The following is a 27,919-nucleotide window of genomic DNA, read 5'->3' on the forward strand; positions in this document are numbered from 1 at the left end:
GAGAGAGAGAGAGAGAGAGAGAAGCTTTGTTGAGTCACGTTTAACGTCATGGAAGGGAGGGGGGAACGGTTAATAAATTTATTTCAAACGCAGCTCTCCATGTAAGGATGCTCTGGCAGAGATCGATAATACCGAGAAAGCATTTTGGTCGAAAGCTTGAGGTTGTGGGCCATTCTCCTTGGGAAAAGGCAACTTGGGTTAACTCCTTTTCGTTCTAGACATCAATAAGAACATAGATCTGAATGCTTTAATCCGAAGTCACTCTTTTTGGCATAGATCCCTCTCTTTTAAATGTGCATGCGTGCGTGATGTGCAAGTCAAAGGGTTCGTTTTTTGCAAGCAAAACGTTCTCGGGGAGAGGGAGAGCTTAATATTTCTTTGAAGTGGTTGCAAAGTGTTGTAGATTCAAGCTGCTTTTAGAACCCTCCGCCAGCCAAAAAAAATTTAAAAAGGCAGAGGATGGGGGTCGGACAGAAGTTCCCCCCAGGAATTACGGGTGGCGTGAGAGAGAAAAAGAGAGAGAGATCCCTTCCCCGCCTCGTGAATCTTGAGAGAGACAGGCAGACAAACAGAGAGAAGAGAGACCTACACCAGCTCCTCCCTAGTAATGAGAAGACCTTTTGGAGCTAAAGCTTCGGCCCGAAGCAGATTTGCCTGAAACTAGTAAGTCTCACTGACTCGTGGCGTGAGATTGCGGTGTTCCTTCTCCAGAGTGAAGTCTGAGTAAAAGAGAAGGGGCTTCTCTGCTGGTTGGGCTTCTAGACGAGGTAGGGGAGACCCAATACCTTTGGAGAAATGGATTCTGTCCCTATTCCTTCCCCCTCAAGTTTACAAGAAAGAAAGAAAGAAAGAAAGAAAGAAAGAAAGAAAGAAAGAAAGAAAGAGAAGGCAATATCGTCCTGATGCTAGGGAAAAATCTTTTTTAAAAGAAAAATAATAATGCAGTCGGTTCATATTTTCTATTGGGTTTCTAGCGGGAAAGGCAGGCAGGCAGACAGAGCCAGCCCTGATAATTCTGGCAGATTTTCAAGTTTGCCATGTGGCTACTACACCTTTCGGAACCTGACAAGTTTTTGTCTCCTATTTCCTTTTTTTTTTTTTAACTAGTCAGTTGGTGCCTTGACGAGGCCTCCCTGCGGGGGTGGGAGGGAGGAATTGGGGAAAGATGAGGGCTCACAAGTGGAAACCAATAAAACTCTTGTTTAAAAGGGCTCGCTCAGGATCCACGCCGTTCCGGGGCTCTTTGACTCGGGGAGCCCGAGAGTTTTATTCCTAAATGAGTTAAAGAGCCATTTACCTCTGTCGTGTTCTATTCATCAAGCCGCGAGCCCTCGAACACGGCGGCTATTTGTTTGCTTACACAACCAGCTGGGCGCAATTTCACGTCTGAGATATCTATCTGAAAGCGCCTCTAATTTATTATCCTTACTTGTCACCGAATCCATTTTCAAAGTTGGGTTGTGTGGCTTTTAAAAGAGAGAGAGAAGAAACCATTGAGGATTCTGGACTTAAAATATGCTCCCTCAGTGCCCTCCTCCCAATTCTTTTCTCCCCACCCCGCGAGCACATCACATAGAAGAGTCAGCACAAAACAGCTGGAAAGGAAGGAGAAATTTGCAGAGAAGCTGGAAGGAAGGCAAGGTGACTCTCTCTCTCTCTCTCTCCAGAACTGCCTCTCTTCCGAGCTGCGTCACGTTCTCCGCTCCCCTCTCGCCTTCCACCCACTCTGAGGCTTGGAAATTGGCGGAAGCCCCTCCAAGGACTTCAGCCGGACTCTCAGCCTCTTTTACCCCGCTGCCTTCCATGGCAAGCCCTTCCCACGGAGACGGCAATCGCGAGCACTCCGAATGAGCTCCATTGAGCGGGATGGGGATGGCTTTGCCAGTCATTCTGCCTACAACACAGGGCTTCAGACGCGCACCTAGCGTTGCACCCTTGTCAAGGTTGCATAAACAAGCGGAATAAATGGGCTGGGAGTCTCCAGTGGGCCATGCTGGCAGAACGGGTAAAGGAAGGAGGGACTTGCTAGATCGACTAGGGGCGTCCGCATGGGCACCTTTGTTCCTCTGGTGCCAAGGGCAGCCACCTGTAGAGGGATCCAAGGGAGATGAACGTGAATGGGGAGTAGGGCTGGCAGATGCCCTGAGGGTCCCCATCCTTTGTCTGATCATGCCGGAGCAATTCGGTGTTGGGTCAAATTTCTGGGTATGGTGAATTTCACCGGAAGGCCCCGATCTGGTTGGCTGCCATACATTTGAAAATAAGTGTTGCCCGCCTTGCTCAGAAGCACATCCTGCTAAATGCCGCGGGATCTACTCCCAAGTAAGACTGAGATGCATTGCAGCCCTAAGGACCGACGCATCTTCTCACGACTAAGAAGGGGGTGGAATGCATTTTGCCTGTGTGTGGTGGGGGGAGATGGCTGGTCTCTTCTCTCCCCACCCCCAACCCCCCTCAAGTGGTTTGCATTAGAATCACAAAGCCATAACATGGAAAGGAGCAAATCGGTTTATACATATAATTGCAAGGAAAGAAAGCAATTAACAGAGAGGACAGTGGGAAATTAGATCTCCTCCCCACCCCCATTACAAAAAACGGGATAGCGTTGAGCAGCCTTTAAGCAGCCCAGCCAGGCTGACAAGCGAATCCCTGGAAGAAACAGCAAGCGGGGTTGCACAATCGTGTATCTACAACCTCTTGGCTGCAGAGCCCACCATCAAGCTTCAAACAGAGGATCCCGTTGAAAACTACTGGGTGTAAAACGGGCCCCGTTTGTTGTGGAAAGCGGAGGAGAGGGCAAGAGGCAGAGCGAACTTCTTGAAGGCAGAGCAGCTTGGCTGCTGGGAGATATCCTTGTGTGTTGATTTAGGAAGACATTTGCTGTATATAACGTTTAAGGCTGATAATATCATTGCTCGGGCAGATAAATAAAGCACTGGCCAAACCGTGGGGTCAGCTATCGATCCCTCTGTTTAGAGAAGGAGGTAGGAACGTCTCTCTCTCTCTCTCTCTCTCTCTCTCTCTCTCTCTCTTTCTTTCTCTCCCTCCCCCGCCCCCTCTCTCTGTGTCAGAGCAAAAAAAAAAGACCGAAGCTCGGATAGCTATGGAGGAGTGAACAATTACAACATGGTAATTTGTGATTCGGTCTCGCCGGTGGAGCCCAAAGAGCCACCCTGTCTGGAACAGTCATAACCAGTTAGAGGAAAACCCTTGGGATTCCAGCCGACGCGAGCCGTTTGGTGGAGTGGCACTCAGACTGCTTCCACGCAAACCTTTCCTATGTCACCCCAGGGGGGAAGGAACGAGGAATAAAGCCTGAGTAGTATTGTATGTGCCTATGTTGTGTATGTTTAAGGATTGTGTTCTTGAGTACATAAGATCCAGGGATGGGTGTGTAGCTGGTGGACGTGAGTGCAAAAAACCAAGCAAGTGCCCTAGGAGTGAGAGCGAAACAACCATCGACAGAGAGAGAGAGAGAGAGAGAGAGAGAGAGAGAGAGAGGGATGACGTGACTATGCGAGAGATCTGCAGCCTTCAGCCCCTCTGCAATGGCTGATTAGCATTCCTCGCCTGCCCCTGGACCTGAGCTGACAACTAACAGAGATATCCAGCTCACCACTAGGCCTCCTCTCCTTTTGTCTTCAGCTGTCTAGGAGAGAAACAGGCTTCTCCGCGGGCCCCGCACACACTAAACGGCCCCCTGATCCTGGGGCTGCCGAGGATCCCACCCAGTCCAGTCAGATCGCCTCAGCATCAGACCCGCCCCCGCTCCTTCGCCTCCCCGCTTGCGCCAGCTGCCCCCGCCTCTGGCCAGCCTGCGCCCGCTTTGCAGATCTGCGCCAAAGGCTGGGAAAGTTAACTTGCTGCGACTTTCCTGACGCGTATGCGGCCCGAGAGGACGTTTCTGCATCGCACACCGGCCCTTCTCTCTCTCTTTCTTTTTGAAGCTTTTAAAGCGATCGTATTCCAAGAGAGGAAAGAGGAGGATCTTATTCTTTCGCTGCAAGATAAAACCTTATTGTTAAGAAGGTTGCGGTGGGCTGGGGGCTGGGGGGGGCAACAGCAGCTCATGTCACTGGTGTTTCTTTTGGCCTTTGTCGCTGTGCCATTGAGACACGTTTATACCCCCCCATCTCGAAACGGTTTATAAAGAGCTAAGAAAGGGGAGCGGCTGAGAGGAGGACGGTGGCCTAGGGTGGAGAGGGGAGAGGGGGCTTTAATCCGAAGGCCAGAAAGACCTTTCAGGTCAAACTTCCCCGTTTGGTTTGGTCTTAGATCCATTTTAGGAACTTTCTAGGATTAAACACTCACATAAAAGCGGGGTGGGAGGGGTAGGGGGCGGGAGGTTAGAGACAAAGATCCCTGCATCGACCAACACAGACCCTCACAAAACTAGTCAGTTTCTCCTCGCAGCAAAAGCTTACAAATTAGCTCATGTTGACAGATGTTTGTCACTTAGTAACTTCTCTCCCAGTCCCCCCCCCGCACTATTTCCCCTCTTCTCTCGCTCTCTCGCCCCCCCCCCCCGCAATCCCTTCTTTGGGGGCTCGCTTTGTTGTTTTTAAAATATGCAGGCCTCTCAGGAATGCCAGTCACGAGTCCAAACTTTGTGTCCAGCCTCCCTCGCGAAATGACCCTTTTATAGGGATCCCGATATGTCTCAATCTGCACTTCGCTCCGAGGCCGGGCTCCCTGCTTCCAAGCGCGGCAGCAGAAGCGCGCGGCTACCTCAGCAGGGAGGCCAGCAGACGCGTCCCCAGGAAGACGCTCTCCAGGGGATGGGACGGAACTGCAGCCCTCCTTCTTGCAGAAGGTGCCAAAGGACAGCGGAGCCTGGGAAAAAGAAGGGAGGGGGCAGGGAGAGAGGGGGCAAATGAAGAAGAGAGAAAGTTTTATTTCTCTTCTGGTCGCTATGATTGGCCTATGACTACCCGAGCAAGCCTTTGCAGCCCAGGCGGAGTGGCCTGGGGAGGCAGTGCTTGAGGAAAGGAAGAGAAGAAGGAACAGCCGAAGGAAAGGCTCCGCTTTCAAAGTAAGTGGTTAATGGGATACTGATCAGGGGTGGCTGGGGCGGGGGTGGGGGGTGTCCTGGCTGTGAGCGATTGGCGAGCCAGCTAGGGCCGCACACCCTCAGCTCACAGGGATGCTTTGCAAGGCGGAGGAGGGCCAAGTGGGGAAGGAGGCGGGTCTGACACCAGCGACCCTGCTGACAGAAATATGGGGCCAAAGGAAGGCGGTGAGGGTGAGAGATGCGGTGACAAGTCAGATGAGCACCCTCCTGTGCGCAAGAGAGAGGGAGAGAGAGATGCAGTTCATCTGCTACAGGTCTCTGCGTGGGTCAGGTTCACCCGGAAGGGTTTGTTTAATACATTTTCTCCCCCCCCCCATCCCCACCACCTGTTTTCCCTCCTTTTTGCCGCGTGCTCTTAAATCGCGCCAAGCATTGCAGTGGTGGGGGGGTAATAGATATCCCAGCTTAAACAAGGATGGAGGGAACGGAGAGATAAGCGCAAAGGGCTAATTTCCGATTATTATTATTGAGTTGTTACTCTTGCTGCTGCTGCTGCTCCAAGCAAAACTTCCCAACTGTAGAGCCCAGCAGGCAAGAAGCTTCTCTCTCTGCCTCCCCCGCGCCCTCCCCCGCGCTCCCGGTTCCTCTCCTGCGCGATGGGGAGTGACGTCACCCGGGCCCCGACCTATCCGTCTCCGCGACCAAGGGAAGGGGGTGGAGCTCTTCCCTGCTCGCTCCTGCGCTTGGGACCACCTCCCAGCAGCAGGAGGCGAAGCGGCGCTTGGCGCGCGTGGAGAGGTTCCTCGGGCTGCTCCGGGGCGGCAACTCGCTTGCTTGCTTGCTTGCTCGGCGGGTCCCGAGATCACCAGTCACAGACCATCGTCCAAGTTTAGCTATAGGCCGGGGAGCCAAAGGGAGGGGGGAGCCTGCAGGCCCGGTGCGCTTCTAGGAAGCTGCGGATGGCTCCGTTCGCTGCTGTCTCTACCGCTTCTCTTGCGCACCAGATGGCTTGCCATTGTGTTGCCCCAGCCGGCGAGATCCTGCATTTAAAAAGGGAAAAAGAGGGGAGCGGGGAGGAAGAGGCCAGAGAGAGAGAGAGAAAGAGTAAGAGAGAAAGAGAAAGAGAGAAAGAGAGAGAGAGTCCTGTTATTATTTTTGTAACAATCACACCAAACCATTTTGACTACCATTTTGACTGACCCTGGTTTTTTCTTCTTCCAATTTTGAACCATAAAGAGACATATATATTTAAAACCAACCCTGGCCACAGTTTCTTAAGGGAGGCACGGTGGCCCTCGCTCATAGCTCCTTCCACGTGGGGTGTGGGGAGTGGGGATATGTCGGGCAAGGAATCTGGATGCGTCCCCGGGGATCTAAGGGTGCAGTCCTAACCTTTCCAAGCCGCAGCGAACTTGGACCGGTGGGAATTAACTTCAGTAGAAGGCCAACTGGCTGGCTAGAGAGCCCCCGTCTCCCCTCCCCTCCCGGCCCGCCCCTCCTCCGCAGACTCCAATGGCATTTATTTCTCACTCAGGATTATCGCCTAATAGTCAGAAGCACAGACGTGCGCATAAAAAAAATCCAGGCATGTTTATTCATTCTATTTGATCAATCTCTGGGTGTCTGTTTATTAAACTTCCACCGATTTTACGTTTGGTGTTTCCTGATGGCAAACATTGTCGAATGATAAATATTGCATACAGTTAATTGTGATGCCAGGGAAAGCTCGGCTCCGGGTTTGTGTGGCGGTGCCGTCGCTGTCTCAAGCCCTCCCATGTCTTCTGCTCCCCGTGTAACTCAGGGCAAACAAGAACCTTTCTCAAACATATTAGTTAATGGGGCGAAAAGAGGAGCGGGGGAGGGAGCGAGAAAACGATGGGAACCCTCAGACTTGATCCCTCAGCTTGGAAGGGAAGGGAGGCTGCCTGGAGAGAATGGGAATGTGAAAACAGCTAAAAAAGGGGGGTGCTCTGAAGTAAAGCATTTCTTGTCCAGGAATCACTTCCATTGGTTTTTTGGGGGAGGTGTCCCTCCCCCTAAAACAGGGGGGGAGTGTCCTAGAACACTGTTTTCTCTGTGTCTGTGGGGAGCTGGCAATCATATTTGGCACCTCCTCTTATTTTATTATTATTTTTTACTTATTTCATTGAAAATACACGCCTGTTTGGCCAGGCCCCCAGAAAGGCTCTTTCTATCTTGAAAAATATCCACAGGCCGTTTCTTTTTCCGGCGCGGCTGCAGGTGTGTTCTCTTTCCGCATCCATCCCCAAGTCCCCAAGACCCTTTCCCCCTCCTCCCATTTTTATTGCAACTCTTTCCCTAATTTAATTTTGTTGTTGTTACGAAAAAAAGGGAAAGAAACCCAGATGTGTGGGGTTTTTTTATGGCTCGAGCCTCGTCTCGGCTGGTGCTGCGAAGGCTCTAATGCGCCCGGGCTACTAGTCACTGAGCAAAGCGCAGGGCGCCGTTGGCTCCTTTCCAACAGAGTTGGTCATAAAACAAGATGTGGGGAGAAGGGAGGGTGGAATTAACATCTGCTTTTCTAAACTCAAATATGTCAAGGAGCTTTTTTATTATGATGATCATGAATGCTTTCCTCATTTGAAGAAGAAATATGTAGAGATAAACTGACATCCACATGTATAGAGTATTTATAATGGTGTTAGGATTTAAAGGTAGCTATTCATTGCATAAGCCATTTAGAACTGACGTTTTAAAAGCTACTTAACCTCAGACATCCTTGAATCTTAGCGAAGGATTCCAAACGATATTATTTAAAGAGGAATTTGCTGTAATTTAATTGCATATCAAGGCGGAACGAGGCGCGAGCTTTGCACCTTCTGCGCTGTTTAATAGCGTTTTAACTGGCGTTTTATTCACCCACGTTCTCGGCTGCCCTCGCGTTTCCTTGGGAAGGGGCCGCTAGAAAGCGGGTCCCAAGTTAGTGGTCTCTCTCTCTGTGAGTGTGTGTGTGTGCGCGCGCGTGTGCGCGTGTTTGTTCACCATTTGCAACGGGCAGTCATCTTTGCGCCTGGAGCTTTGCCCTCTTAGGGGACACAGTTAGTACCTCGGTTCATTAGTGCCTATTTATTATTGCTGCAAAGAGAAAATAGCATGTCAGATTCTGTGGGTGAATCGACCGTTTGCTCCCACCCTCAGATCGCTCCTCTCACCTTTCCCCCCCAAACCTGCCCACAATTCGGTAATGCCGGCATTTATTCAATCTGCCATCCACTTGAATTTCCGGGGGCCCAGGGCGCCTGACATCCCAGTCCGATGCCCTTTTATTTACATTTCTCAGAATCCCGGAGTTAAGTCAGAGGTGTCTCTGAGTGGGGTGGGAAATCAGCTGGCATGGAACTACTGCGGCTTAATCTGGGCGAGGATCGAGCCGGGGAGGGGGGGGCTGACGTTCTCTCAATAGTACCTCGGAGGGCAGAGAGAGAGAGAAACAGGCCCCTGGCTTATTGGCGGCGGCGGTGTAAGGCATGCACCATCAACCCGGTTATGTATTTTTCTCCATCCGCTTGGAAAGAACGTGTGCATTTGGATCAGAGATCGCTGGGATGAGGAGGCAGCTGGTGACGCCCATCGTGCCAGAGCGGGTGCCCCTTGCAAAATGGCTCTCCCTTGAATACAGGCCGCCTGTGCACTGTTCCTTGGGATTAAGCCTCATGAAATTGGGAGGCGGGAGGGCGGGCTTGCTTGTGAGTAAAGGAGGGCAGCAGTAGAGATCTTGCTTTGAACCATTTCTCCGTTTGCCTGGTAGAGTGGCTACTCCAACTCTAAAAATATCCCCAGCACACGCACACACACACACACACACGTATGGCAGCAGCTAGTCCGTAGTCTTTGCTGGCTGCTATGAAGCTGGTTGAGTGCCCCTGAGCCATCTGTAGCCTGAGCCTCCTCGAAGAGGAATCCAAGCCTTTGGACTTGAAGAGGGTTTAATTCCCTCTGGTTCACCACTGTGGCATAACTGGGTAGATAAAAAGGGGGGGGGAGAGAGAAAAGATCCATCCTAATTCGAATCCATAGAAAGTCGGTTCGATTTGAAAACGTCTCCATGCAGTTTTCTAATCCACAAATAGGTATACTGGGGCATTCCATCCTTTCTTTAGGATGCCAGATTGAATTAAGAAAAATCATCCCACTCCCCAAAAGACTAATTCATCACCAATCCTAGGCCCTCCATTTCTTTGGGGCATGGCTCCAGTGAGGGGGGGGTGGGGGTGCCCAGGGGTCCGCACGGCTCTCCAGGAGCCCCGGGGTCTATCCCGTCGGGGACCAGGGGACGTAGCCCGGCTTAGGATCTTCCACTGAAGGCAGCGGCGACGGCCTGAGCCTCGCTGGACGGGGATCTTGTGCCCTGAAGGGAGGGGGGCATGAGGGGGGAGCAGGGAGTGGGGAGAAAGGCTGTCGATCTGTGAGGGCAGAGGAGAGAGATTAAAGAAATGGCCCTTAGTTCTCTGAGTGACACGGCCCCATTCAAAGGGCAAGCAGAAAGAAATGCTGCTAATATGAATAGAGGGATGCTCAAGAGCCTTGCCCCCTTTTCTTCTTTGGCTCCACTTCGGGTCGGATCCTGGGTGCATTCTTAGAGCCGTGTATACGCTATCTGGGCACACGCACTCGCGCATGGCAAAAAAGGTCTTATCGATTCGAGATCGATATTGATTCGAGATCGATTGAGACCGATGTAGCTGACTGACCCTCCTACCCTCTTTCTGGCTCGGTAAGAGATTCTTCCAAATAAACGCTTTGGGTTTCTTGCGCCGGTCTGGACAACAAGTGGGAAAGGCGGGTGGAGCGGCTCTCGGAGCCCGGGGGGTCTGGCCTGGAAGATAGTGCATTTATGGGAGCCTCTCTACAAAGAAGTGCTCCGACTGATGAGGAGAGCAACCCCCACCCTTCCTTACATCTTCACTTTTGCCTTGCAGAGGGACAGTCCTCAGTTGACATCTCCAAAGTGATTATTAGACGCCTCTGTGATAAATCAGGTTGGGGTGGGGAGTAGGGGAGTAGGAATAAGGCCAGGCTACACACACACACACACACACACACACACACACAGTGTCTGGCTAACGCTGTATGACTGCCCGATAGCCCTTTTCAATTTTTCCACCAACACCCCTGAAATAGCACATTGCCTCAACAGCCTCTCTTGTTTCTCTCTCTCTGTGTGTGCTCAGAAAAAATCTTTAAAATTCCTGTCCACGGATTTCCCTCTCCTGCCTCTCTTTCTCATCCCCCCTAGCTCCATCCCCACCCCACCCCAAAGAGCCTCGGAGCCCTTCTTCCCTGATAAGTTGTAAGAACTTTGCTTTCAAGAGTGTGAAATGAAGAACACAGACAGTATATCAGTGAAAAGAATAAAGTGGCCTTTTAATGAGAACTAAAGACAACAAAAACGTAGATGAAGTGTACCGTAAAGACTGTTTCAAAGTGCAGCTCAGTCCCCTGAGAGCAACCATCCCATAGGCTGGGTAATTGGGACTTTACTGCACAGAGGTAAGTCAGAGTGGTAGGATTATTTTTATTTTGCTTTGTTTGTTTTGTTGTATTATATTTTTGCTTCTCAGTAATGGATCTGTTGCAAAAGAGTTTGTGCAGAGAGCATCAGGCCTTCTAGCAGATGAAGGGAGCTTTGTGTCTCTTAAAACAAATCACTCGAACATTCTAATTTGTGAAAATTAGTATTTTCCTGCTCTTCCGCCCTGCTCCCTTTTCCCAAAGCCCGGGACCTGCGAGGTGCGCCTATATTTCTTCAAGTCAGCCTTTCTTTCTTCTTTCTTTCTTTCTTTCTTTCTTTCTTTCTTTCTTTCTTTCGTAATTTCCCCGCTTTCCACAGCCTTCTCTCCACCCATCCCTTCCTCAACAAACCAGGTAACAAGAGCAATAAATCCAAGCAGGGGGGAAATAAGACAGATTTCCTCATCGATGTGTAATAAAGTTAAAGGACATTGTTTTGTCAGACAAGCGCTAAGCAGAAAATAAATCTTAGGGTCTGGGGAAACAAAACGGAATGATGTTGGCGTGTGTGTAAATTTACTTTTAAACGCAATAAATCAATGTTCATTTAAACAGCTGGGGAACCCCACCACGGAGCAGGTTTCATGGGTAAGAAAATCTGGACGAGAACAGGCGATAGAGATGAAACCACCCAAAGAGAGCAGCCTTCTCCCTGTCCTACACACCCCGCGCTCCCCCAATATAGTTCTCCTTTTTTCCAAGGAACTTCAAGAGCTGGACAGAGCCCGAAGGAGACAGAGCTGATTTCAGTGGCCACCCTTCTGCCCCGTATTTCCCACGGATCTCACAGAACGGAAAGCTCAGACCTCGGGAAAAAAGAAACTAGAGGAGGAAGGGGGAAAACCCCCCTCTTTTTCCTATAGGGAGTTAGGCAAGCAAACACTAGAGCTGGTGGATCGGATCCTTGTGGTTGTTACGACGGACACGTTCTGAGACCCCTGTTAGTTTCAAGCCATGTTAATCTCAAGGATCTGAATGGCCGGGGAGAGGTGGGTGGGGAGGTTTTTTGGGAAGGATGCAAGGTTAGCTGAGATGTTGAATACTGGGCTTCTAAAAGGGGAATGTCGAAAGATGCTTGGCCAGTTGAAAGGCGAGTGGGCGCCAGAAGCCTGTTCTGAAGGGTGGGCGCATCTGGAGACAATCTTTCACAGCCCAGACACTTCACAACAACAGCACAAGAGCGACGGGTGACATTTGGGCTTCTGATACTCCGCAGGAACATTTCTCGAGCAGGTGGCAATAAAGAGCTGTGAAGGCAAAGGTGCGCCTTATTTGTCTTAGTCGCCTCTTCCCAACCCGCGACGATTTCCACGAAGCCTCGATAATGACTCTCCCTTTATTAGAGAGCCTTCCGCGCGCTTGCAGAGTGGCAACAATTTCTCTTCCTCACAGTCATTTGGTGTCTTTGTTTAATTTTGCAGAACTAATGTAAACATGGCTTGCAAATACCCAGAGGTGGATTATTTGGTTTATTCTCTCTGCTCCCCCCCCACACACCCTTTCCTCTCCCTCCACCATCCTTTTTTTAAAAAAAGAAAGCCACAGAAGATTAATCGAACAGCAAAGATTACGAGAATGGAATATGCCCTGCCTTTGTTTTGTAGTCCTTCGAAAGCCATGCAAATACACATCGAAGGGCGTTGCTTCCCTTGAGCGACGTGGCCACCGCCTGGCATCTTAAGTTTGTGAAAATATATTACATCTATTTCACGGAGCGTTTAAACGCCTGCATTTCACCGGACCAGCGAAGCAACCAAGCAGCCACCAACCACCTTGGCTATACTGGGGTGTGGTGGAGATGCAAGGATAGAACAGTCAGGGGACCTGGTGACTTTTGTCGTTTCTGTACTGCTCAATTGACTTCTCTCACTCTTTCCCCATCCCTAAAAACGAGAGCTGGAGATAACGAGCAGAGAAAAAGTTATTAAGCGCCTGGCAGGTGCGTGTACCTCGGTTGTATACATCCCAGGGACCAGATAGTGCTAGTAATATCTGACCTTGATTAAGGGAAACCTGCCTGTCCTAATACTCAGAAGCGAAGCGCAAACGACACGGAGCCGAGTTGCTCTTTCAGAAGCAGGGAGGGAAAGGGCAGAGGCCTGCGAAACACTGAACGGAGTGCGGATTGTCTGCTGGGGGGGAGGGGGGAGCTCTGCTCAGGTGAACCTGACGAGGCAGTGTAAGTTTCCTGCTCAGTCTCTCTCTCGCTTCTCTCTCTCTCTCTCTCTCCCCCCCCCCTTTTTCTATGACTGCCCGAAGGGCCTCGCCGATTCCTCGCCTTTGATTCTCCGTTTGTTTGCTAGATGGCGCTGTGTCTCTCAATACATTCCGATTCAGAGCTAAAACGGCCCCTTTTCGTATATCCTCCCCCAGATAAATCAGATTACCTACCCCCGCTTCGTTCTGCGAGGAACGCACTTTAGTTCCAGCAAAAAAGAAAAAGTGCTATTAAATAATGTTAAGAATCATACAGAATCATCATATAAATATCCCGATTGAAATAAAAGGCAGCCTGCAAGCAAAATCTGAACTATGGCGTCTTTACTCTCTGCCAATTCATGTTGTAATCATGTTGTAATCTACTTAATGATTTCCCTCCTTTTTGGTGGCTGGACCAAAATGTAGCTAATTTGTATTTGGGGAAACCTAATAAAAAAAAGCAACACACAACCCGGAGATTTGATACATGTTTTCATTAGTTGCAGGCAGTGTAAATACGCACATGAGATCTAGCTTCACCAGAAATAGAAACTGGTCGTATTAACTTAGCCTCCTTGTCACTCTTTCATGAATAGATCAAAACAATTATGAGCGATTTAAAGTGAAAATGCCACAAAATCAAATGTACGTTCTCTTTTCATCTTTTTTTTTTAAGGTTTGTAAAGCCTGGGGGTCTGTTTCTGTATCTCCTACAGTCTAAATTTATTCTGCAAAATTACCTTCCGTGTTCTAAATTTATTCATTTCATTAAAGTAAGAAAACTGTTTAGAAATTTAAAAGCCTCGGTTGTTTCTATTGATTATATGATTAGGGATTCATTATATGGAAACTCCTCTCCTTAGAAAAAGTAATCTGAAAGTTTTGTATTGACAGGTACATGTATTAGAGTATAAAGTACTTTTAATTTATTATTAATTCCAGATTTCAAATACTATTATTGTGATCATCGTTACGTTTATAGAAACAGGAAGAGCGTATTCTTAAGTGTTAAAACAGCAATGCATATTAAAGACGTTCCTTTTTCAGAAGTCATTTTGTTGCATTCTCTTTTCTGGCTCAGTTTCTCAGAAATGCAGGTCTTTAACAACAATCACTACCACAGGGGAAGAAAAATAGGCTGGTCTGGTGCGACTCGCAACATTCGATAAATTACATGGTTGTTATTTCATTTTCTCCCCTTTAGTTAGAGCCTTTGTAAAATCTCAAAGTGTTAGGCTGTAACTAGGAGGCGCTGAAAACCTAAGGCGGAAAATTTACAACTTGATCAACTTCAAACCACACACACAGAGAAACACACAGACACACACACACAAGGCGCTACAGTTGCAAACATATGTTCCGGATTAAGTTAAGCAAACGGGTCTCGTTTTCCAAGGTAGAAAGCTGATAATGAAATCTTAAATGCTGCAGAGTTTGGCTCTTGTTACGGCTTCACTTGCACCAACATGAACGAATCCCTCTACCTTTCTGGGACATTCCGGGTTTAGGTGCAGCGCCGGCAGAACCTCGCTCTGATTCTCTCCCTCCCTCCCCTAAAGCAATTCAAAGCGCACAGGTATCTCTTTCAGCAGCTGATCTCTAAAGAGCAGTGCTTTAAAGCAGGCAAGGCTCTTTCCCGTCTTTTGTGGGCCAGGCAGAACTGCCCATGGAGAAAGAAGCTGGGTTGCCTTGCTTAGTCTTAGGATATGTGCCTCCTCCTCTGAACGCTCTGGGGTCGTCAGCTTAAGCATCGTGCGGGTATGAAGGGAAGTAGAGAGTAGCAGAAAGAAACCTCTTTCAGAGAGCCGGTCCTGATGAGCAGGGAGCCACAATTATAATCGTTAATAAGGTGGGCCGGAGTGTAGCTTCTACTCAATAAGTGTATAGAGTTCATCTGCACATCTGAGGTTCATTTCCATTGAACAGAATAAAGTTTGTCTTGTAGGGGCTGAAAGTCGAACCCATTATTACAAGGATGCTAGCGAATAAATGTGTGATATATGCATTTGTGTGTGCCTGCTCATACACACACAATCTCACACGCACATACTGTGGCACGTTAAAAGTAAAAAAAAAATTACTTAGGCTTGAGCACAGATAGATAAACAGGAAAATGACACGCATATATCCACAATGATTCAGTGGGAGAGAGGCGACAGAAATGTGTTCCTGAAGCAAGACAGAGCTCAGAAGCAGCATCTGCTGCCAGCCCCATGTTTTCAAAACTTCCCTAAATGTAATTACTCTTGAAAATGTTCTTTGTCAAACTCCGCTATCCCAGTGGACTGTAATGAGGACCCTGCAACTTTATCCCAGGATATTATACCCAAGGAGCTGACTATTCCTCCCCCCCAAAAAAAATACCCAGTAGGCACTTAGGACATTAATGGGTGTCTATTGATTTCCAGAAAACTCTATTGAGGAATCCTTTCATATATCTAAGATATACACGAAACACTTTCATTTCACTAGATAGCCCAGGTAGTTTTGACGTTGACAAATGGCCAAAAGACAAGAAAAGTAATTTCAAACGACTTTGAAGGGTTACAAGAGGTAAGAAAGGGGGGGGGAGGAGAGAGAGAGTAATATTTTTCAACGCATGTCACGAATAAGAAAAAAAGAAAATAATCACAAGGTAAACCATAGCTGGGGAAAATAATTGAGGAGCAAATAATTGAAAATGCTTTCATGTTGGACACCCAATCTCTAGTCCCTTTTCTCTTTCCCCTTTCTAAGATTCCATTATTTTCTATATGCTTCCCATTAAAAGTTATTTTTAAGATTACTAACACGGACATGCACTCGCTAAATTGTTCAGGATATGTTCAGGATATGTATGTTCAGAATAATGGAGGTGGGGGAGACACAAAGCAAAATTACCAGAAGAAAGAGGATTTCGTAAGAACTGAGATGAGAAGGTTTAATGCAGGATTGACAAAAGGGATTTTTTGTTAGTCAGTGAGGCTCACGCTCCGGAGAAACCTAATATCCTAATATAGATCAAAGAAAGGAGCAAATATTTAATACCGAAGGTGAGCTACCTCGAAGCACAAATCCTTCCCCCTCTTAAATATGCAGACATCTAACTTTCACTCGGCCAATTAGTTGTCAATAATAATAAGAATAACAATAATACAAAACTGGTTTATAGTAACATTGCTCACTACAGCAATGTCTGAATTATGGTCTGGAATCAATTCGGTTACTGATCAGAAAGCTATCAGTATCCACGCTATAAAATATCCTGGTTAGATAGAAGATACCACGAATTTAAAAAATAAAAATAAAATACCACGGTGATCTTCACTTTCCCCAAATCAGAAGCGTGCAACAGGTTATTCCTCTGAAAGTTTAATTCCTAACCGTTCTGCGTCGGGGTTCCCTCTTACAAAAAACGAAAGCGGCCCCCTCCGCCTACCCAGGGCCGGTTGGCTAGTTGGGGGGAGCGAGTGGACCCTTTCCTTGGACTTTTTGTGGGTGCAAATGAAGATCAAGCAGAGAAAACAGAATTCCCCCTACGAAGCTGCCCTATAGAGAACAGTGAAAACGGTGGTGCGCGTGTGTGTGAGCCGAACCTACTACAGGTGGGTCGAGAAGAAGGGATTCCATTTAATCCATCGTAACACGGATAAGGGGTCGTGATGACGAAAAGGGGGTTCGAGGTTTCCCTCGTGAACTTGCCGGCAAAGTTGATGCTGAAAACAGAATAATTTGACTCGGACGTTGGAGCGAACCCTTTTAATAAGCGAACTATGTTCTCCACAAGCTAGCAGAGAGAAGGCAGCGGTTTCTTTCATTTGAGGGGAGGAAAATAACCCTCAAATAACCCTGTTGTGGATATCTAAATATCCGTTTCCATGAATCTGGCTCATGATCCGTAATAGTATTTAATATTAGTAAGAGCACTGGGCTATAACTTTGCTTTCCTAATGCCCCAAAGCCATTCCAGTAAGTTCCTCCCCAATAACTCAAAAGCAGGGAGGTCTGTAACTCCTCGCTGTCGTTGCTCAGCTGGGGCTGGGTGCATTTATATTAAGGGAAAGCCAGGAAATCCTTAGCTATCCAACTTGCTCATTCCCCCCCCTTTACCCCTTTTTTGTAATTTTGGACGGATCGGGGAAGCAAATGGGAAGGAATCGGATCTCTCAGCAAAAGAAGGCAGAGCGAGAACATTTTAATGAGCAGAGAGCATCTTGTTGCATTTAAATAGCGAACACGTAAATAGCTTGACTTTACAAGCTTGCACGGCTGCAAGTTGTTTGCTAAAATGACAGGGATGTGATCAAAGAGGAAGAAAAAAGAGACATTATTTCTCTCTCTCTCTCTCTCTCTCTTTCTCCTTGCGCATAACTTGAATTAAAGGATGCGGAGACTGAGAGAGGGCTTAAAGTCCCGACGATCACAGCAGGTGGCGGGTCTGGAAGGGGGAAGTTGAAGGGAGGTAAAGTTACGGGGTTGAGACGCGCAGACTGGCCGACCCTTTAGCAAAGCGGGGAGGGTGGAGAGGGAGAAAGGGAGGGCTGCCAGGCTCTTAGGGCTCTGGCTCTGGGGTGCCTCTCCCGAGGCTGCAATTAACCAGCTGCCTGGCAGTCAGTGGGGTTGCATCGAGTAGGCGCGCATCAAAGAAGGGAAGCGGATCTGCTTTGCAACCAACCAGGAGGACCTCAGATCCCCGCCCCCACCAGTGTCGCCTCTATAGCCAAGGGAAAGATGAAGCTCGCATGGGAAGGGGGAAATGGCATGCACGCACCCCCGCAATGAGAGAGAGAGAGAGAGAGAGAGGAGGAGGAGGAGGTCTGGTTCTGGGCAAAGCTGGAAACCAAGGATGGGCAATGCGGGAATCTTGGCGGAAGGAGCTTAGGGAGAGGACAGAGGATGAAAACGAAATCGGGGGCCTGCGGGCAGTGGCATCAGACCAGGGCAGTGGAATCGGACCAGAAGAGCACATGAGGTGGAAAGTCCTGAGAAGGGGGCATAAATGCATGGTTAACTCTCCCCGCTTCAAGGGAGATGAGAGGAAGCGCGGAGCAGGCGGGATTCAGGATACAAAAACGTCGTCTCTGAGAGCGAGGTCTTCCGCAGCCTGCTCCAGGCTTGGGCTGAACGAGGCAAGGAGAGGCTTGTTTAGGGCGAGGGCAGCTCAGAACTAGGAGCTGTCCATGGTGCTACAGAGAGTGGCTGGCGCAAACCCAGCTCCGCTCCGCTTTTTCGGGTTCCCTGGCAGAGAGACTGTCACAGCCTCAGTTGCTCTATCAAGGGGTTCCCAATTCGCATCCCCACCCCAGCCTGGTAAAAGTTTGGACACCTTCCCGCGGCTGACATGGTTTCTCTATTTTCTAAATCTTAACAGCCCAACTTGGGAGGCTCAGAAAACACCCGTATCATAACTTCCCACCCACTTTGGAAGCTGAAGGACTGAGTCGTTATCTTCCAACTTGCTTCCAAGTAGCAGATTAACATGGAAACCTGATCCTGATTCTTTAACACACTGAGTTTTAAGGAAAAGCAAGGGTGGAATGAGCGATTAAGCAGGGCTAAACCCAGGGTTCCAGGGTTCCAGATTTCTTAGGTATCCTTTAAAGTGGCTTTAAGATGTGCAGACAGAGATGCCCGAATGAACACATGGTCAGCGATCCATTAAGAAGTTATTACGTCTTTCTTTATCCTCTCTTTTCTAGTCTCTCTCTCTTTTAGCAGGAAAACTACTCTGATTTGTGCCAAAGACCAGGAAAGTCGCATAGGAGTTAAATCGACGTTACTAATTAACAGGCTCTCAAGGTTCTCCTAGTTAGAAGAATTAATTAGGATGCAAAAGTAAACTTTTGCACCTATATTTAGGAAACGGAAAGTGAATCAACCAACTGGTTAATAACTGAGGGACAAGCCCAAGCTTTTTTAAAGAACAAAAAAGTTCGAGGAGAAAGAGGAGGTCCGCGTGCGCACCCAGCCTCCAAACACTTGCACGTGAAGGTATTAGATACGATGTTACCCGCAAGATGCTTCTTAACTTGTCTTAAGTAGGAGTAAATCGCAGGTGGAACTGGGTCGAAATTAAGACTGGTGTGCGCTCCTTCTGGGTCTACGGAACCCGTTCAAGGAATTCATTAAACGCAGAAGCAAAGAAACATCTCTCATATTTTACTCTTTGTTCAATCGAGGTGATCCGAAGGGGTAGTAGACATTGCACTGGGTCGAAGCCCTGCTCTACCGTTCCCCCACAGGGAGAATTCGAAAGCAAAAGTTAGACGATGGGCGTGAGATGGGCTTTTTGGGAGGGGGCAGAAGGGATTATGCGGAAGGAAAAGTGAAAAGTCCCGTCCCCCCGCTAGCCAAGCAGGGCCTTTCCTTTCAAGCCTCGCGGGTCCAGCCTGGAGTGGCGAGCCGGGAACTGCTAGCCTGTCGTTCTTGTCACCTGACCTCAACAGAGACTCAGGCATGTCGGGGCTGCAGGGAGAGCCTGGGAGGCAGGACCCTCTCATGGGGAGGCTAGCAAAACCTCGGCCGTCGGGGCGAGCGATCTGCTCCCTTTCCCCCAGGAAGCCGGGCCAGAGGCAGAGGGAACCAGAGGCAGGCTCTGGCCCTGAGCTCTCCAGAGCGGTCCCCCTTCCTGCCGCGAATATTCGCCTGTTGGCTTCTCCCTCTCCAGTTCCCTGCGCTTCTTTTGAAGTTTCCCTCTTGTGAGGAGGAATGTCAGACGTTACTCCTCCAGCTGAGAGAGCCCCCATTCGCCGGGGAGGTGAAGAGGCGAGGGCTTTTCTCTCCTTCTTCCCCCAGATTATTCTCATTTGATGCTCTGAAGGGGAAGAAGGCGATCACCGGCCTTTTCATCCAGCTCTCGTGGCGACTCCGGCCAAACCACCGCGGCTCCTTCCTGGGCCCAGAGGCTGCCTTGGCGGCGAGACAGGCACAACTCCTGTCGGCTCCAAATGTCCAGCCTGCGCTCTTGCTCGAGGCTCGGGCTTAATCGTCCTCAGCCGAAGCTGTCAGGAAGCGAATGCTTAGTAAAGATCAGGAGAAATGTCCTACTTTCTCATCCCTTCGCCTCATTTTAGTTTTAAGTCACTTGCAGAAGAAGGACTCCGAATTCAGTTCCCCCAATGAAGGGGGACCAGCAGACCCCCAGGATGGGTTTCCTGCTCCGAGCTCAACTCCCACCCCCAGCCCCGCGACACACACTTTCCCCATTTTACCCCACAGGAATTTCCCGCCTGTTCTGCAGCCTCCTCAGTCAAGTGGGTGTTTTTTCTCTCGCCTGTCCTTCTGGCTTGTGATCACTCCTAAATCCATTCTTCGCTCCAACCATGCACGTTGATCACATTCCAAAATGATGGGGCCTCCCACGGATTTGGGTGCATTCAAGGACCAGAACAAATCCCGTTGCGAGGCTGGGGGTGATTAAGGTCGTCTTTACGTTTATTTAATTTTAAATATGATAGATCGATAGATTAGATGGCTTATACCCTCCCACCCCATCACTGATAAATGGAAGGAAAGCGGGATCCCACCTTTAAACCCATGAGTTGTATATGGGAAGCAAACAACACGAACAATCCTATTTGGGGATCCGAGTGGGTCTGTGGGCCCTTTCTTGTTGCGAATGTGATTTAGGCTGCAATCCCGGACCCACTTTACCGGGAGTAAGCCCCGCTGAACGCTCAACATACACGTATAGGATTGCCCCCTTACAGTATTTGGAGCAGGCAACTGTCAACACGCAGAGGCGCTTCTTTTTGGAAATCTACTTTGAAGTGACGCTCGAGGGTCTCTGCCCCCGCCTCGCTCTCCCCAGATCTACGTGTTAATCTCTGGTTTCCCCCTTCAAACAGAATTCAGTTACAAAGAGCTTGGAAAGATTTTGCATCTATTGAAGGGGCACCACGTCTTTAATTTTCTGAGGAGTAAAAACCTCCCCAAGAAACTTCATATAGCTTCTTAGGTTTTTGCTTAGCATACGTGATAAAACATTGATTGTCGTAGTTTGGTGACCCATGAAATTTGGGGGTTAGTTTTCTCTTCAGACCAGAGCATATAATTATGCAAATAAAGAGCTGTCACTGATCTGGTGAAATGCTCACAAACACACGCAATCCGAAACTGGAAAGAAAAGTGGAAAATGTGGGGGATTAGGGGCAATGACAGCGTTTGCAAAGTTTGGGGAAGTTCTTTTTTCACACTTTGGGGGACTTAAGTCAAAAATTAGCGTGATCTGTCTATCAGATACACACAGAAATACACTCCGCATCCTTTAACAGGTTACTTTAACTTCAACTGGAATAGAAATTCGAGCGCAGGCACACAGACTGCCGTCGTCTTATATGACAGCTTTCAATTGTACTTGAGAATTGGTTCCTGAGGGGGGGAAGGGGGGAGAATAAGTGCGCTTCCTCTGAGAAAAGAAATATTTAAGCGCCCCACTTTAGTTGATTAGGAATCCACGTCAATTTATGTATTAGAATGAAGGTACTAAGCTCCATAAAAGGACCTTGCGGCATGCACAGAAACTCTCTTTGTCATGAACCCAAACAGAGTTTTACTTTAAAAGGACAGATACTAGCCAGGGGCCTGTCGACCTTATTTGTTTATCTGAAAAATGGGAACATTTTCTCAGGAACAAACTTCACGGGGTTATTGGGCGGTTAACAAATAATAAGTTCGGTTAAAAGGAGACGGGGGTCCTGCAGAAATAAATCCTGGGATCATATACTACAGATAGATATAGAGATATGGAGATATGGATACAGGCCCACCCAACCAGAAGTTGAAACCCGGTGCAACCTTTGATGTTAAACAGATCCTCTTAGCCGGCAAAACTAGAGCCCCATAGTCAGAATGTGTTCATAACTGTCCGTTCAGTTGCTTTGGCGCAAAACTGGGACATTCTTACAGGTGCTTTGCCTAGTCAAAGTAGAATGGAAAGTAAGAGCTTGTTCCACCTTCCTTTCGCGTTGCCCCTCTTCATTCGCTCCATCCAGAGTTCGGCGTAACTACGAACTGGTCCAGTTGTATCGATTCTCACTCTCTCTCTCCTTTAAGGCATTACAGATCTATGGCACTAAACTTGTTCTAAAACTTATAGCGGGGTGTGTGTTGGTGTTTCCTGGGCTGCAGCTACTTCACTGTCCCAAGTGAAAGAGGGATCCACTTGCAGGAGCCGAGTTCTATCCTGACAGCCTTGGCCCCTGGTTCATTCTTTACCAGGAACAATCCTCTGCCTTCGCCCCCACCCCTCCCCGGACTGCCGGAGCGCTGTTTCAGCCGAGCGGTCTTAGCCCAGATTTATGGTAACTCCAGAAGACATCAGCTTGTGAACAGACCAGCGGTGTGAAACTTGGAGCCACCAATCCAAGGAGGAATCAATTAAACCAACCATTCGGTCATTAATTCATCCCAAGTGTGTTTTAAAGGAGATCGTTGCTACTGCTACTGCTACACAGCTCAGGTGTCGAGCTAAAAGCTAAAATGCTTCAAGGGTGTGTGTGTGTTTCAGATATTTTGCATCACTGTCCCTCGACTAGGAGGTACACCGCCAGTCACAAACGCACGATCACAGTTTAATGCTGCTACAGTCTATAGCTGACTCTCTTACTTTTCCTAGAGTAATGAAGGCCTGGGAGAGGAGGGGATGCCAAGGGTCATTCGGGTGCTGTGGGATCCGTCCATTCTCCAGGGCCCACAAATTATATTCATGGAAAGGAGTTAAGAGACCTCCTTTGCAGTGGAGGGAAAATCTCTAGCCAGCAGCAGCAGCAGCAGCAGCAGAAAGGAGGGACAGGATTCCTCGCATTTCTGGGTCAGAATGTGCACTGATTTGGATGGGGAGGCTTTTAGCTCAGGCCACCTTGGCAGATATCAAGGACATGCAAGTCCCGCCCCCCGAGAAGTAGTCAGGTTCGGTTTGGGAGCTAAGTTTTGATCAGGCTTAGCCCAGCAGACATAGAGCGGAGTCAATTGCACCAGGCATCCAGAATCACAGAAGCCACCAAAAAAGGGGACACGCTCCCCTTTTCCCATCCGATCCTGGAGCTACACAGCTTTCCCACCCCGTTGGTCCCATCCCAGCGCTTGGGCAGCAAACGCCCACTTGGAGGTCCTGCTCGTTAAACTGCCCAGCTTGTCCTTTGTCAAAGATCCTGTAGGTCGATTTGGAGGTTTTTTTAATCGATTTGACCCATTAGCAGGTAAGATTCCAATGCACACCAGAGAGCAGCGTGTCCAGAAAGGGCAGACTGCATAGCGGCGGTGGCTGGGAGTGAGCAGGGTCCCACGTGGTCGAAAGAAAGAAATAAGAACTGCGTAGGTCACGTGAAGGCTGCAATCCTATCTCCACTTACCTTCGAGAGAGCCTCATCCAACTCAGTGGGAGTAAGACTGACTTCCTGACATGTCTGGGATGGATGGCTTACAGCGAAATTCTATACAACATGTCTCCTGTGAACTAGGTACTATTGTTCTCCAGGTAACCCTTCTTAGAACTGGACCCATTGCTAGAAGCCCCGGTCCAGGAGTCCGCACTTCAGAAGGAGCTTCTCCTTCTGTAACCTCAGGAAACCAGGCGGCTAGCTGGGTGGCGGGAGGGCTACTCCTTTGGGGAAGGGTCTTAGCCCTTCCTCTGGTGCCATCCATGTAAAAAGTGATTTCCGCACCCAGGATGCCCCCTTTCCCAGCTTCTCCCACTTTCTAAAGCCAGCAAGGTGCAATAAGAGGACAGTTGTGCAAGGAAGGAAAGCTACTCTTCCTTGGTTGGGGTTGACAAGCCTTAAGCGCCTTCCTAGAAAAGACCAGCGATGGCTCCAAGAGGAAAATGAACGAGCCTCATCCCATGCAGGCATCCCTTGAAAGACCCCTTGATTTAAACCGGGGAGAAGCCCATGTATGACCCTAAAAATGCTTCATAATTTGCTGCTCGGGACTTTAGCAGACGCCTGAAAGGTGTGGAGATTTTTATACATGGTAGAATTTCTGGCTCGGATGAAATAAACGCTAAAATGGGAAAGCTCAAGCCCCGGGACCTTTGCTGGATGCCACACAACACTTTCGAAGGTTTTCTTTTCCTTTTTGTGTTTTGGCTTTTGCACTCATATACGGAGGTACTGGGGATGCAGCCCCTCGGAACTCACTGGCGCCTCGTTTTGGGTAAGCGTAAATGGGACCGAGCTGCATCACAGGAGATTTTTTTTCAATTGTCAAAAGCTGGGGATATAATTTGTTTGGATAAAATGGTTCCTAAACATACCCTCCGCAACACTCATTCGCAGGAATTCCCATGCACTGTGGTGCCCGATTCATCCTTTCGCTATATATGCGCCTTTCCTCCCCAGCCCTTTTAACAGGAAACGCGATTTCCCCCGCCTCGCATTTTTGCAAGGCCTTGGATATTCGTAAACACGTTCAGAGGCCACGCAAATAATTCCAAGTCTCAAACGGCCCAGGTAGAAGATCTTTCTTTCGCGGCTCGCTCTGCTGAGGGGCAACCGAGTCAGAGCTGCTGCGCTCCCCTTGCTCCTGGCGAACGGGTTTGTCCGGCCAGCAGCAAATGAACATCCCTTTGAGTTGTTGCGCCTGGCACAGTCGCTTAACAAGACCACAGGCAAGAAAGTCACACCCGCATCTTAAAAGAGAAACCATTTTTTTATTGGTTCAGTGTAAACAGAAAGAGACAACCCTTTTAACAGCTCCCTGTGTGCTTTACAGTTGGGTCCAGAAGCAGCGAGAACACAACCCAGGCAACGGCACGAGATACAGAGCAAGGGGCTGGTGGGACCACACCGGAAGGAGTAGAAACCTCAATCGTGACACTTTGGAGAGGAGGAAAAAAACTCATTTGGTGAGATTTGGCACTTTGCAGAGCCCCAGAGGCTTTCACAAAAGACAGGGTAAGGTCTAAGGGTTGCTGTGGGAAAAGCCCACAAGATCACAGCTAAGGAAAGAAAAAGCATGGATAAGAAAAAAGACCAGGTCGACCGTCTACCACCCTGAAGCTGACGCTAAGGTGAGCCCAGGCGGGTGAGAGAGAGAGAGGAGCAGTTCCAGAGAAAGGGGAAACAGGAGACCGGGACCATCAGGTGGGGGAGATGGTCACCAGGGAAGCGATCAGGAGACTATTTCTGCCGCAAGCCTGCCCGGCTATGGCTCGATCATTCTCCCTGCGCAGAAGAGTAGGTGTGCAACTTGCCAGTCTGAAAGGCCACCCCTTCACAGAGCAGAAGAGGTCAGGCGAGGAAGCGGACGCGCCGAGACAGGCCACCTTCACCTCTGCACTTGGAGCCACTTGACTCTGGCTTTGAATCTGCCCCCAGAGAGATGGCGCTGGCAGGTTTCCGATGGAAGGGAAAGCCCATCTCTCTCTCTCTCTCTCTCTCTCTCTCCACTTTGCACCGACAGGGCCCCTTAACCCGAATTGCGCCCTTTGGGATAATCTTAACAGCAGCGCTTTCAAAGACGTGCGCCAATACGTCTGTTCTGAAATCCCAAAAGCTTCCCTTTCAAACGAGCTGGTGGTGGTATCTAACGAAATCGCCCAGCCACTGAATGCATGCATGAGATGAAATGCGACCCCCTCTTTCGCTCGGGTAACATCTGAGAGGGGAGGCCAGGAAAAGTTCAAACGCTCCTTGGTGCCCCGGCGCGCCTACTCGAGCACCAGCCAGGCGCTGCTGCTCTGGAAGAGGCCGGGTCGCCGTCCGCTGGGGATCCCTCTGCGCAAGCCGCGCGCAGGGCAGCCACTCCCGGCAGTCAGCTGAGCCTCGTGGCCTGGCAGAGAAGGTGGAGAGGGCGCCCCAGGCTTGGAGTCCGCGTCGGGCAGAGCTGTGGGGGGTGTGAGATGAGGCCCATAGGGACCCCACTCCTTTTAGCCACACTGGCAACGAGTCTGGGGCTTAGAAGCCCGTGAATTTGCGGCGTTGGGTGGAAGGCAGAGCCTACTGAGCATCATGGTAACTGGAAACACGCGGTGACAACAGATGGACTTTTAGGTCTGCGTGGAATTATAAAGAGTCAGGACTCATTGAAAGCTATGAGGAATTTAAGGAATGTAAAAGCGACGTCCTCTTGCTTATAAGAAAAGTGATTAGCAACGTCAGTAATACATGCTTCTTTTCTTTCTTTCTTTTTTGCTATTAATATTTCACAGTGTCACCAGACGGTGAAGGTAAATCGAAACTGGCTTCAGGAGTTCAACAGATTGAGTGAGACAAAAGATCTTTCGGCAGGGAGGGGGGAAATCGCCCCTCCCGGCAAAGGCGGACCCTGTTTCAGCAAGGAATGGAGAGCTCGGCTGCCCCGGCCTCGCTCCGGGAAGCCCAGGGCGGAGAGGCGGCGTCCTGGGAGCGTCCAGGATCTTTAAAAAAGTTCTTCGCTATCTGATTTGTCACAAAATAGAGATTCTGTTAGAATAAAAAATAAACGTTTCAACCAAGTATTAGAAGCAACATTTTAAATACTGGTATTATTTGCTCTATATTACATTTGTCGCTAAAACATCCTTTTAGGGGGTTTTTAAATGACTCAGCAAACTCCCTAGGAACCACATAAGCAAAGAGCGCTCGGTAGTTTTGGCGCATTTGGAAGTAAAATTAAGTCCTCTTTCCATGTTCAGATTTGCTGAAGTCGCTGAAGTCTTCCTCATTAATAAACACCAAACAAAGCACCCACTGATTAAATGTATGGTTTCAGTTTGGGTGGCACAGCCTCTCCGCAGCCTGAAGTAGAAAGAGTAAAATGGCCATTGCTGGAGTTACACGCGCATCCTAAACACACTGACGCGACACGTAAGTCTCATAGACGTGCAGGGCTTAGGATCGCTACCATTGTGTCAATACAGTTTATTAGGGCCCCTGAATTTAAAAAGCACGGAAACATTTTATTATTATTATTATTTTAAAAAACCCCGCCCAAAGCGTTTGCGGAAAATCAGTAAAGAGCCTAACGCGTGGGCGGGACCATGGTTAGCGAGAGTTGAAGTCCACCATTAAAATCAAGGAGAACTAAATGCGAGCTCCGACGGCGGGGAGGGGCGAGGGAGGGCCGGGCGCTAGGACCCGGGAGGCGCCGCGTCCGCCCGCCATCAGCTCGGTGCCGGGCTCTGTCAGGGCAATTAGAGCTGCACCAGGCTGCGCGGTGCGGTGCTGCTGTCAGCCTTAATCTGCGCACTGATGGGCAGCCCGAAATCCCCGCCGCAGCCCACAGGAAGCACAACCAGTGAACCCATATTGCTTTGACAGTTGCACTCATCTAGAAATAATGCAAAACGCTACTTAGATGTAGACACGGCGACCCTGTGCTCTAGGAAGAAAACAATCTAATGAGGGGCTGGGACTGCCGAGCGCCGCCGCCCAGACGCGCAGGCGGGAAGGCAGGCAGGCAAGCAGGCGCCGGCTCCCGCCCACCCGCCTCCCGCCCGGTTACAGCTCCTCGTAGCGGATCCGCTGCGAGCGGCGCGTCGGAGCCGCTTTGCCCGAGCTGCTCTTCGCCTCCATGGCGTCGCCGAAGAAGCGGAAGATCGACGCGTAGCTCTTCCACGAGGTCAGCTCGTGCCGCTCCGTGCCTGCAACACACAAGGAAGGAGAAGCACAGCGTCACTGCCTGCGACTCGGGCGGAGGGAAGGGGAGGAGAAGGGGGAGGAAGACACTCCGCCCTCCGACGACAGCGAGCCACAGGGGTCAAGTTGAGGAGCGGGACGCAGGCGGCGGCCGGAGCAGCGTCGCCAGGCGCGCAGGCAGCCCCCGCCCTCCCGGATCCCCCCTTCTTGGCGAAAGGGCACCCAGGCTGAAATCCTGCGCACCCTGACCCGGGAGTGCATGGCAGTGGCGTAGCGTGGGGGGTGCAGGGGGGGCGGACCGCACCGGGCGCAACATCTGGGGTTAGGGCAAATCAATGGGTTAGGGGGCGCAAATCCACGGGTTAGGGGGCGCAAATCCACGGGTTAGGGGGCGTAAATTACTTGCCTTGCCCCGGGTGCTGACAACCCACGCTACGCCACTGGTGCATGGCCCTGGCACCAAGGGGGCCTTGCTTGTTCTGCGTAAGTGCGCAGCCAGGCCTGGGGCTGTGAAAGGTTAGGCTCTCCATCAGGGCACGGGAGAGGGGTTTGCTGAAGCCTGGCAGCCCGCAAGGCCTGCCCTCTCATCCTGGCTGCCCGTGCCAAGGCTGATTGTGGCAACTCACAAGTGCGAGAGAAG

The 27,919-nt window shown here is 49.7% G+C and overlaps 1 protein-coding gene and 1 long non-coding RNA gene across 11 annotated transcripts in view; one reads left to right on the forward strand and one right to left on the reverse strand.

Moving 5' to 3' along the window:
* Window positions 1-48: 48 nt before the first annotated feature.
* LOC310745042 lies at window positions 49-26,615 on the forward strand. 4 transcript variants are annotated; one of them, XR_014539834.1, is made up of 2 exons: window positions 49-663; window positions 24,434-26,615. It is a non-coding gene; the product is annotated as an uncharacterized lncRNA (long non-coding RNA). The 4 variants fall into 4 exon arrangements; XR_014539835.1 differs by lacking the exon at window positions 49-663 and adding an exon at window positions 2,109-5,032; XR_014539836.1 differs by lacking the exon at window positions 49-663 and adding an exon at window positions 6,482-10,522.
* ARB2A (ARB2 cotranscriptional regulator A) overlaps window positions 24,352-27,919 on the reverse strand; it is a 207,503-nt gene continuing 203,935 nt past the window's right edge. For all 7 annotated transcript variants that reach the window (XM_083577048.1, XM_083577051.1, XM_083577053.1 and 4 more), the window contains one exon: window positions 24,352-27,284. In XM_083577048.1, the coding sequence (XP_083433174.1) occupies window positions 27,142-27,284 (143 nt within the window). In that variant the 3' untranslated portion in view covers window positions 24,352-27,141. The remainder of the gene's footprint in view (window positions 27,285-27,919) is intronic.

Source organism: Podarcis filfolensis, assembly GCF_964270895.1.
Source record: "Podarcis filfolensis genome assembly, chromosome: 11".
NCBI classification, from domain to species: domain Eukaryota; kingdom Metazoa; phylum Chordata; class Lepidosauria; order Squamata; family Lacertidae; genus Podarcis; species Podarcis filfolensis.